Source organism: Urocitellus parryii, chromosome 8 (genome assembly GCF_045843805.1).
Source record: "Urocitellus parryii isolate mUroPar1 chromosome 8, mUroPar1.hap1, whole genome shotgun sequence".
Lineage (NCBI taxonomy): Eukaryota > Metazoa > Chordata > Mammalia > Rodentia > Sciuridae > Urocitellus > Urocitellus parryii.
The window spans coordinates 95,576,652-95,589,095 of NC_135538.1; the positions used below are offsets into that span (position 1 = coordinate 95,576,652).

General features: G+C 36.5%; 1 protein-coding gene across 9 annotated transcripts in view; it reads left to right on the forward strand.

Annotated features, from left to right (window-relative positions):
- Nucleotides 1-12,444, forward strand: part of Dst (dystonin) — a 334,297-nt gene that overhangs the window by 274,633 nt on the left and 47,220 nt on the right. For all 9 annotated transcript variants that reach the window (XM_026398944.2, XM_077801782.1, XM_077801781.1 and 6 more), the window contains 4 exons: nucleotides 5,571-5,690; nucleotides 5,888-5,995; nucleotides 7,821-8,039; nucleotides 11,470-11,673. In XM_026398944.2, coding sequence (XP_026254729.2) covers nucleotides 5,571-5,690; nucleotides 5,888-5,995; nucleotides 7,821-8,039; nucleotides 11,470-11,673 — 651 coding nt within the window. The remainder of the gene's footprint in view (nucleotides 1-5,570; nucleotides 5,691-5,887; nucleotides 5,996-7,820; nucleotides 8,040-11,469; nucleotides 11,674-12,444) is intronic.

The following is a 12,444-nucleotide window of genomic DNA, read 5'->3' on the forward strand; positions in this document are numbered from 1 at the left end:
TAGCAGTGCTTGCCACTTTCTGAGTTAGAAACTGTACATGCTTTTGCACTTTAAACCCACACAAACTAGCCTTTCTGTATTGCTTTCTTTCTCTAATTGCAAATTGAACTAATATTGAACTAAATGAGCTCTGTAGAAATTGGTAAAGGCACTTTTGCTTAGATATCTCCTAAATTAAGACCACTGTGATTGTTTAAACTCAGAGTAGTTCATTGTTCTTTGCCTCTCGTACAATTGTCAGAAGTTGCTACATGTGGTGTCTCACTAGGTTTGGGAATTCGAGGGGCTCCAGCAATTCTAATTTTTAGCTTCTGTAAGTGGGCCCTGTAATAACACTGGTGCAGAGGCCTCTGGGTTGGTAGTGTAGCTTCTGTCATTAGGAATCTGCCTTGGAGAAAAATACCACCTGTTTATTTCTTTTAAAAAACCAGAAGGAAACATCCCCTACGGAAATGAGATTTGTTTAGACCCTCCAGGTGTTCAGGGAGTGAAAATAGGAATGATGAAAAGTAAAGTGGAAGGAAACGCTAATCAAAGGAAAATGGTAAGATCTCAAGCCAGAGGAAGGGAGTGAGAGAGGATGCCCTTGGGTTCAAGGTCTGCTCTTTGCTTAAAGACCTTTATTACCACTCATTAGAAACTTTCTGAATAAGTATGAACAATTTTAGCAACTGGAGAAATGTTTAAGTCAAAACTTATTACTTACTGCTTATTGTGAACCATTTTTGGTGAAATCACAAGAGTATTTTGAATTCAAAGCTCAAATAATATATAAGCACAGACTGTATAACTTGGGAGGTAAAGTGCAGTTCCTGTGCTCAGGCCACCTGGTGAAAACCTCAGGTCCAACATTTACTCTCTGTGTCCTCTTTGATAAATTTTAATTAATGTCTCTCTTCCTCAGTTTTCTTGGCTGCAAATGAAGTTAATGGTGTTCCCACATTATGTATTTGTTGTCAGGATAAAGGGAGCTACTGATTGTTAAACACTGAGAACAATGTGTTCAGTAGAATGCTGTGGTTTTAGTGGTTTTTTTTTTTTTTTTTTTTTGAATAAAGAGAGTCTCTTAAAAGTGGCTTGCAGTAACTTTTAGGAAATTTCTGAAATGTGAATTCAACATAATAGCTAAGGTTAAAAAATAATGATGCTAAATGTTAAAACATTGCCCAGAATGCAATTATGGAGTTTCAAAAAAGGTGCCAAGATTATCAACAATTTATTTAAAGTCAACTTTTGCTACTTATACAAGCAGTAAACAAAGTTATTAAAATTTGGTAATCATATAGTTGTTCTCTGTGTTACATGTAAAAATGAGCCCATTTTTTGGCCCATTAGAAATACACACCAGTGACTTGGAATGAGTCATATCCCTGTGGCTGTTCCATTTGTTGCTTAACAATAAATATTTGCTATTTTAATTTTTTAGATTTCTCAAAAGGCAGAAGGGAAATTTCTGCTTGAAGCCTTGTTTTCTTTCAGTAAAGCAAATATTTGACTTCATTAAAGAAACAGTGTTTGAGTTTCAGCTTTCCATTTTGGCAACCTAGATGGTATCATCAGACTGTTTTTCATTGGGTACTTTTTTTTTTTTTAAAGGGAAGCCATCATGTTAAACTAATATTAACAACAACTTGACTTTCCGTATTATAAATGTCATATTTTTAACAGCTTGAACACAAACAGAAAAGGTTCAGTGATGTGTCACTTTATTTTTTCCGGGATCAATAGAAGAAAAAAATGCATCATGACTGTTAAATCTTACTTAGCTCTCTTGCAGCATTTACATTGAGATGGAAAGGCCCAGATGGTTTCTCTTAGTCTTAGACTCTTCTAAGTAAACCACATAGTCAGGCTCTGCCTGCATTTGTATTGTATGTGCCTTGAAAACAGATAATATATTAGAAGACTCTTTCATTTCTTTCCCATGGGGACTATGCACACCTGAGGCTGCTGGATTAGTCCATGAAGTATTTTTCTTATGTTTCCTCATTGATCTGTAATTACTAATGAGTACTTCAATTTGAAAATGAACCATGTCATACAAAGTATGAACCAGATTAAGAGAGATTTTTTTTTCAGAAGGTTTTTTGGTTTCCTTATAATGAAGGAAATCTACCTAGAAATTTGACAAATATTTTAAAGTCTAGGGGCTGGGGATGTGGCTCAGGCGGTAGCGCACTCGCCTGGCATGCGTGCGGCCCCTCAGCACCACATACAAACGAAGATGTTGTGTCCGCCGATAACTAAAAAGTAAATATTAAAAATTCTCTCTCTTTCTCTCTCTCTCTCTCTCTCTCTCTCTCTCACTCTCACTCTCACTCTCTCTAAAAAAAAATAAAATAAAAAAATAAAAATCTATGCCCCCTTCATTGCTGCTATAAACATTGATGTGGCTGTGTCCCTGTAACATGCTGTTTTTAAGTCCTTTGGGTATAGGCTGAGGAGAGGGATAGCTAGGTCAAATGGTGGTTCCGTTCCCAACTTTCCAAGAAATCTCCATACTGCTTTCCATATTGGCTGCACCAATTTGCAGTCTCACCAGCAATTTATGAGTATGCCTTTTTCCCCACATCCTCACCAGCACTTATTATTGTTTGTATTCTTAATAGCTGCCATTCTGACTGGAGTGAGATGAAATCTTAAGAGTGGTTTTGATTTGCATTTCTATAATTGCTAGAGATGATGCATATTTTTTTCATGTATTTGTTGATTATACATCATCTTCTGAGAAGTGTCTCTTCAAGAGTGGTTCAACGTACGGAAACCAATAAATGTAATTCATCATATCAATAGACTTAAAGATAAGAATCATATGATCATCTCAATAGATGCAGAAAAAGCATTTGACAAAATACAGCACCCCTTTATGTTCAAAACATTAGAAAAACTAGGGATAACAGGAACATATCTCAACATCATAAGGACTATCTATGCTAAGCCCCAGGCCAACATCATTCTTTTTTTTTTTTTAAAGAGAGAGAGAGAAAGAGAGTTTTTTAATATTTATTTTTTAGCTTTCGGCAGACACAACATCTTTGTTTGTATGTGGTGCTGAGGATCGAACCTGGGCCTCACGCATGCCAGGCGAGCGCGCTACCGATTGAGCCATATCCCCAGCCCACAGCCAACATCATTCTAAATGGAGAAATATTGAAGGCATTCCCTCTAAAAACTGGGATGCCCTCTTTTACCACTTCTATTTAACATAGTTCTTGAAACACTGGCCAGAGCAATTAGATGAAATTAAAGGGATACATATAGGAAAAGAAGAACTCAAATCGGCACTATTTGCTGATAATATGATTCTATACATGGAAGACCCTAAAAGTTCCACCAGAAAACTTCTAGAGCTAGTAAATGAATTCAGCAAAGTAGCAGGATATAAAATCAACACCCATAAATCAAAGGCATTTCTGTATATCAGTAACAAATCCTCAGAAAGGGAAACAAGGAAGACTACCCCATTTTCAGTAGCCTCAAAAAAAAAAATTAACTTTCTGATTTAAGGACTTTTTTTGGATTCCACTCTGGCATAAGAGGGTAGATGTCCAGGTTCATCACTTAGCCTCTCTAGACACCTCAGGGAATGCCCCATTGTTTTTGCTGGGTGGGTTTGGGAGTTCCAGTTCCCCATGTGGTCTCTACTGATACCTATTAGCCACAGTGGTTCAAGAGTGAGTGACGTTAAGGACCCCCTCTTTCCATTAGGCATGCCTTGACGCACTTCAGAGACAAGAACGGGCACAACTCATGGCTGTTTGCTTGGGGTTGGAAGCCCAGGATCTGCATGTGGTCTCTGCCTCTCTCCTTGGCCTTCTCTAACATTACCCTGGCAGAGATGTTGGGAACCTTGCTGTAGCCTCATGAAGATGGGCATCTAGGCTCCTTGGTCAGCTTTCTTGATATAAGTAGAATTGGGGGCGACATTTTTTCCCCATGGTATTTGGTTGGAAAAAAGTGGTAACTACCTAAGTTTTCTGACTTGCTAGGCTGCCCTTATCCTTGTCCTTTCACTAGAGAGATCAGGCTTGTCTTGGGGCTTTGTCTGTGCACATTGATGTGTCTAGGTTGCTAGTTTCTCTAGCATCCAGTCTTGGATAGGTGAGCACAAAGGAATCCCAGAAAACTCATCACCATGGTGTTCCTCAGGGTCCGGGGTCCACAGCTCTTCTGCCCTCTTCTCTCTCCCTCTGTGTAATCCCTGTGTGTGTTTTATGTAATGCGCAGACACTGTACTTATCATGAGGAACTAGGAAAAGTTCAGCTGTTCCATCATCTCCTGAGTCCACATAGTATTGTATAGTTTGAAAAGTACAAATTCTTTTCCAGTCTTTCCTCTTCCTTCTCCTAGTTATTCCCCCACCCCATCTGGATTTCCAGCTTCTCTTCAGAAATCAGAAGTTCTGGGAGAATTGGGCTTGAATACGTACAGCATCCATTCCCCACTAATTCTGAGGCTGTTGTTAATTACCATTCACCATTGGTGCCCACGGTGTCACTTGCCTACTATATTGTCAATGATAATTTCTTAGTCTGGAAATGTGTTGTGTTTTATCTAATGTAAGCATTGAAATTAATTAAAATGCTCTTTGACTTGGTAGTCACTTCTAGGAATCTACACCAAGAGCCTAATTAGACATGCCAAAAGATTTATACATACGATATTCATACAGGTATACTTATAGCAAAAAAATCTATGGAGAGCCTGAATAAAAATGTCTGAGTATGCTAGAATACATTGGTGCTATTTTAAAATCACATTGAAAAATATGACTTGGGAAATTGTTCATAATAAATAAAAATGTGGGGTATATTATCCTAGACCTTTACGTGTATTTCTTCTGGAAGAAAATTCACTGAAATACCAACAGTATTAGCTTCAGGTTTTAATTTTCTTTTGTATATTTTTCTGTACTTTATGAATTTTTACCATGTCCATGAATCATTAGTAGGATCAGGAAAATAAAATCTCTTATTAAAATATTTAAGAATTCTCTCAAAAATGTTTCCTGCCATTATTAAATGAAATGTTCAAAAATTATACAAGAAAAATTTGGTAGTACACTGTATATACATTGAGACATATATCTGCACATTTATTCCTACACACAGATATAGTATAGTAGTACATGGGAATATGTCATTCTTTTACTTAGGAATCATGTGTTTTTACAGCAGATTGCTACCTGGTATAGTATGAGTCAAGGTGACAGAGTAATTAAAGATGTTATCTGGCCCTTTACGTCTGTTGCTGTTACATTTGTATAATACTCCTAAGGAGCAAACGATTGGGTCCACCAGGAAAGAAGGCAGTGAGACTCACTGTCCTAAAATCATTAATGCAGTGTTATGACTTCAACACATTTTAAGAGCTTATATTTAATTGCTTTATGGAAAGTTCTCCTTTCTTTATGACTCAGTCATTCTCATGAATTATTTCAGGATACCATGAAGAGATAAGCTCAGAGTCTCCACTTGTGTAATAAGGATATTTAAAAGAAATGTAGATAGGTATTTTTCTGGCACCAGTTACAGGAACTTGCTGACCTTATGATTTATCTTTTGTTTAGTTTGACCAAGCGGCTGATGCTGAGTTATCCTGGATTACTGAAACAGAAAAGAAATTGATGTCTCTGGGTGACATTAGACTTGAGCAAGACCAGACCTCTGCTCAGCTGCAGGTTCAAAAGGTGAATAGATACATTTCCAGTTGCTCTGTAAATTATTTGCTGCTGTGCTCCAAGTCTAGGAAATAAGCTTGCATGATTTGCTTTTCAAAACCCCTCTAGTGTTACTTGGTATTTTCAACTACTTTGCCTAATTGTTTTCTTTTTAGTTACAAACTTTGTTTCTTTTTTCTTTAAAATCTTTATTTGGTAAATCACAGACATTCACCATGGAGATTTTGAGACACAAGGATATTATTGATGAACTTGTTAAATCTGGACATAAAATCATGACCACATCCAGTGAAGAGGAGAAACAGTCAATGAAGGTATAATCTTTTCTATGTGACTGGTGTTGAGACTCTTAAATAGGCAGCATGTGTTGAGCTTTAAGGCTACAAAAGACTTTTATCCACAGCTGCTATTCAAACATCAAACTCATTAGTTTTAGATAAAGCAAGTTTTCACCTTACAGAATAACAATGAAAGGAATATTCCTACAGGGAATGAGCAAGAGGACAATCTTTTTTAATAAATGTAAAAGCTATTAAAGTTTGGGTTCTTGGCTAACTGGCACACAAGTTTCAATTGATGTTAACTGTATTTTTATCATTATTATCAGTATAAACCATTGTTATTACATATGTCAGCTCACTTTGAGTTGAGTTTTATGCATGGTTAGAAGGGTTTAATTTCATTTTGTTGCATATGGGTTTCCAATTTTCCTGGCACCATTTGTTGAAGAGACTATTTTTCTCCAATTTATGTTTTTGGCTCCTTTGTCTAATATAAGATAATTGTAATTTTGTGGGTTAGTCTCTGTGTCCTCTATTCTGTGCCATTGATTTACCAGTCTCTTTTGGTGCCAATACCATTGCTGGTTTGTTTTTTTTTTTTTTTAATTAGCAATAACAGGAAGATATCTCAACATCGTAAAGGCTATCCACGCTAAGCCCCAGGCCAACATCATTCTAAATGGAAAAAAATTGAAGACATTCCCTCTAAAAACTGGAACAAGACAGGGATGCCCTCTTTTACCACTTCTGCTTAACATAGTTCTTGAAACACTGGCTAGAGCAGTTAGACAGATGAAAGAATTTAAGGGGATATGCATAGGAAAAGAAGAACTTAAATTAACACTATTTGCTGATGATATGATTCTATATCTAGAAGACCTTAAAAGTTCACCAGAAAAACTTATAGAATTAGTAAATGAGCTCAGCAAAGTAGCAAGATATAATATCAACACCCATAAATCAAAGGCATTTGTGTATATCAGTAACAAATCCTCAGAAAGGAAAACTACCCCATTTACAATAGCCTCAAAAAAAATAAAATAAAATACTTGGGAATCAATTTAATGAAAGAGGTGAAAGAGCTATACAATGAAAACTACAGAACCCTAAAGAAAGAAATCAAAGAAGACCTTAGAAGATGGAAAGATCTACCTTGCTCTTATATAGGCAGAATTAATATTATCAAAATGACCATACTACCAAAAGCACTATACAGATTTACTGCAATTCTGATCCAAATCCCAATGACATTCCTCATAGAAATAGAAAAAGCAATTATGAAATTCATCTGGAAAGATATAGATCCAGAATAGCTAAAGCAGTCCTTAGCAGGAAGAGTGAAGCAGGTGCCATCACTACACCAGACTTTAAACTGCTATGAGTTTTTACTGTGAATTTATACCATAGTCAAGATCACTGTGACTGCTACACAAAATCCCTGTGTAGCACAATATTCTACTTTGATTCTAATATATGTAATTAATTTGTTGAGTAGCAATTTTTACAGTTTCATTTGCAAAGGAAAGTCTTTTGCTTTTCAAGAAAATACTGTCTATGTTGGTACAATCATATGAAACCTGTTTTCTAGCCTCAAGGGCATTATAGGAATGAGTGGAGAATTCTACTTATTTGAAGAGCTAGTATCTTATTCATAAAAACTGGCAGTCCTTCTTGAATTTAGAATGAACTTTTGTACACAGAAATAATTACTTAGAATAGCTTTTATTGATTTATTCATTTCATATACATTTGTTGTGTACCTTGTCTATGCCAGGTGTACAGTGCTAGACAAAGTAGTCTGGAATACAGGTACTAGTCTGCCTGACAATTAAACATATTTCATCATCTGATTTTCTAGAAAAAACTGGACAAGTTATTGAAGAACTACGATTCCCTCTGCCAGATAAACTCTGAGAGGTATCTGCAGCTAGAACGGGCACAGTCCCTGGTTAACCAGTTCTGGGAGACATATGAAGAACTTTGGCCATGGCTGACAGAAACACAAAAAATCATCTCTCAGCTTCCTGCCCCAGCCCTTGAGTATGACACTCTAAGGCAACAGCAGGAAGAACATCGGGTAAGCTGAGGGTGAAAGAAAATGTGATATTCCCCCTAAAAAAGCATCATGGTTTTGATGGTTTTTGAAAAATGCCATTAGACATCTTACATGGATACAGTGTCTTAATAATATTGTCTTCTGGTCTACACAGGTTTCTTACCTCATAAAGGTTTAACCTGTGGCCCAGAATTATATGGAAGGCCCCATGTGGGCAGGGTATGCTGTATATGCCATTAATTGCATCATGACTTTTATAGAAGAGTACACAGTATAAACCATCTGGGTAGGGAAAAAGCTCCCTTTTCAAAATGCTAGAGAAATAAGTTTTGGAAGTGCTTTTTCAAGTTTACACATGCTAAATTTCTTTCTATTTGTACATATTGACTAAGTTTTATATTTTTTATGTAGTGGTCAGAGCCATCTAGACTATAAAGGAAAAGTAGAAATATATGGAAGAGGCTTCATACAGCTTGGAGAAAATGTACAGTATCATGAAATATATCCAAATAGCAATATCAAAAACTGTGAAAAGGAAATATGCTGAGGTATAAAGACATATCACTCCCCCAGCCCCCGTGTACATGGAATTCTTTGAAGTTCTTATTCCCCTAAGTGTAGATGAATATATTAGGGAATATATTGACAACTACAATTATATGTATTTTAAACATAAGTGAAATGGCATTATGAAGCCCTCATTTTAGCAATCACTTAATTATTAATGTTACTTAAACTTTTGCAAAGATTTGTATGAGAGAAAGTTCAAGACTCAGAATATAATTTGGAGTCCTTGCTATTTATGGACTTGTGAACCTAGTTGTTTTCCCAGATCTGTACAAAATGTACTCTGAGACTTAATCAGTGTAGGGGTGGGGGAAGGAAAGGAAGAGAGAGAGAACTTAGGGTATATTTCAGGGTATATTACATCATTGTTTGTAATATGTGAATAACTTATTAACTTGTTTGTTTACTATTTTAATATACTAGCATGGAAGACTATCTCTAACAAGTGTTTATTTAGAAAAGAGTTTTAGAGAACACTTTGTTTAAGGGAAAATGAAAATTTCATGGAGTTCTGTTTAAATCATTCAGCAATAGAAAAACTTAGAAACTATACAGAATCAGATTTAATTTTAGTAGAAGGATTTTTGTGGTGGAAATCCTGATGACTATTCGCAGAATGATTTTTAATATAAATTATTTCATGGATTTATTTTACTCTGATGTGATTTTAATAACTGCTTTTCACATAATATCAGATGGTAAGAAAGGGTCTATTATGGAGCTGACAATTTCAAAATTGAGTTGATTTCTCTTTTTTGCATAATCTTTAAATTCAAAAAAATTTATGATTGTATATATAAGGAAAAGTATGAAGGTTTCCAGCCAAGTCTTCTGATTGTTCAGATTAAAAGCTCTCAGAATATTTGTAGTGTTCTAGAATGGCATTTCTTCAGCTTCACCATCTCTCCTTCTGTTTTAGGGGAAGATCTAGTTCATTCTTGTCTGTAATAAAAGCTGGTTCCCAGGGCCTTATTACCAAGAGTTAGATATCTTAAAATCACAATGAAGTATCTCCAGCAGGACTGGAGTCCGGGATCATTTTGCCATATGAGGCCCTATTCTCATGCCCACATATGCCCAAGTGTGGGCATCCATTGGGTGTTTTCTTGTGTGTCATGGTATGGTCTACAAAAGGCTCTTCTCATGCTCCCCAGGCTGTCACCTCTTAGTAGTACTGCACAGATAAGATCTCTAGGCAGCCTGAGAAACCTCAGCAGAGGTCTTGCATTTCACTCTGAGTGTGCACTTGTTTTCCAAGCATGCACTGTGGAATACTGAAACCAGAATGTGTGTGACGTCTCCAGCTCTCCTTTCCCATTTGATTTTATCATAGCTGATATTGCCATCACCACCTCCATTCTGTCAAGCAGCAGGAAGAGATGATTTGATTATATGAAATGAAAATAAGGAAAGCTCATCCTAAAACACTCAGGAGCTGGATTGTAGGCCTCCCATGTCCTTACTTGCAGTATATTCAATTAGACATCCTCTTCCTTTTAAAATTGAATTCCTGTTTAGCTCTTTCCTAAACTTTAAAAACTTTAAAAATAGTATGTTACACTGAGGATAGTTGATGATGTAATGTACTAATTTCCTCAACAAGTTCTCACAATAATCCATAATACTAGTTTCAGCGGACACTTTGAATAAAAAACCCAGTTATGTCCATCCTGGTGATTCTACTTTATGAATAATAGAAATTTAAATGTACAGAAAAGAATGGCTAGCTTATCTCTAGACAGTCTTTCCTGAATGTGATTTCTCTCAGAGAAGGTCTTATTAGGGATTGGATAGCAAACTGTTTGGAGATATACTTTCTGTTGAGGACAAGGAACTGCTGATGAGGGAACCCAGTCTATCACATGGACATATGGAATGCTCCTTAGTGATGCATAGAGGCTGGCCTCAGAGAAACTAGGCAAAACTCCCCTGGGAATGGTTTGGGGCTTGACTCATGAAAAAAGCTATTCCACTAAGAACCCAAGATACATGAAATATAAATATTGCAGCTTTATTCAAGCCTTCAATCCATCATTTCTATCAGCAGGAATGGGGCTCCACCTGGATCCCACTTCCATTCATTAATATAAATATCATTGTATCTCTTGTTTAGGTTGTGAAATTATGCAACATGTACCTAAGACACATTTTTCTTTAAATGCACCTTTCACACAATATATAGCTATGTATTTGAAAGGCTGATTGCCCTTACAACTTTAACATTTTAAAATAGTGAATAGAAATAAACTCATTCATATGTATGTATAATGTTTATGTCATATATATGTAGAGTAGATTCTAATATTCATATACAGTATAATGTGTATCCATTTTATATTGGTTCACATAAATGCAATGCCTTGTGGGCTTACATCACCCTCATGTTCTTTTATCTTGAGTTTTTACTCTCAACACTGCCTGCCTTCTACTGAGCTTCTTTCCATTCTCGTTTTTCCTTTCTCCCTATTTTTGTACATATCACAAGTGTATACAGAGGTACATCAAGAGTTATTGTTTGGTCTCTGTAGGGACATAGGAGATTAGTATCCTTTCACATAAAATGACCCTTGGCTTATACTCTTGTCAAAGTGTACTGCTATTGGCATGGAATACATAAAGAACTGGGTTCATTATTTCACTCAACCAGCAATTGTGTGTGTGTACCCTTGAAGGGGCTTTGGCATGACTAGACTGTTGTTTAATATTTGTGTCAGGGCCATCTCTTCCTGGCAAAGAGTTGTGTGAGCCATCATGTGCTAAATGCCTTGCTGTGGGACGAGCATTTTTTTGGTGTTTCTTGCCAGCTGGATGCGTTGGGGGTGTAGACAGCTGTAATATGGAGGTGTGACTCTGAGATACTGAGAAGCTGTTTGGTTTGTTATAGCAACTGCGAGAGTTGATAGCCGAACACAAGCCTCATATAGATAAGATGAACAAGACTGGGCCACAGTTACTGGAATTGAGCCCAGGGGAAGGCTTCTCTATCCAAGAGAAGTATGTGGCAGCCGATACCCTCTACAGTCAAATTAAAGAAGATGTCAAAAAGCGAGCTGTGGCACTGGATGAAGCCATTTCTCAATCAACTCAGGTAATTGTGTACACTAGAAATAGAACTGGGTCCGCCCTCCCAAACATCTAAGCAGGGAAAGCCATCCTCTTAGATATCCTGATTAAATTTCAACCAGAATTATTTCACTCCTCTAACTCAGGGTATTGACACAGGATATTTGTCTCTCAAAGGTGGTGTTTGCTTGTGCCCAGCCCTTATATTTCTGTGCCTGCTTTAAGACACAATAAAAGATAATTTTCAATGACTAAGAAACATACAGTCACTCTCTTTGTCAGATATTTAATTCCATGTCCATCTCAAGTGGAAGGTAGCATTTGCCATTGGTAGAGATAAAGTATTACTGTCATTATTAATAAAACATTCTCAAGGCACTAAGAAGGAAGGCTGAATGATAAGCCAAATAAAAAGGAAGCAAATACGAAGTTGGAAATAAATAAAGTAGAACTTGTGAATGGACTAGTTTTTATAAATTTGCTTAATATAAAAACAACAAATTTAGCTGGGTGCAGTGGCTCATGCCTGTAATCCCAGTGGCTCTGGAGCCTGAGGCAGAAGGTTCACTAGTTCAAAGCTAACCTCAGCAACTTAGTGAGGTGCTAAGCAACTCAGCAAGACCCTGTCTTCAAATAAAATGTTTTACAAAAAGAGCTGAGAATATTGCTTAGTGGTTAAGTGTTCCTGGGTTCAATCCCTGGTACCAGAAAAGAAGAAAAAAATTTTTTTAATTTAAAATTATCTCAAATCTGAGATTGTGTTTGACCATGAATTAAATACAAACTTGTTTTTTTT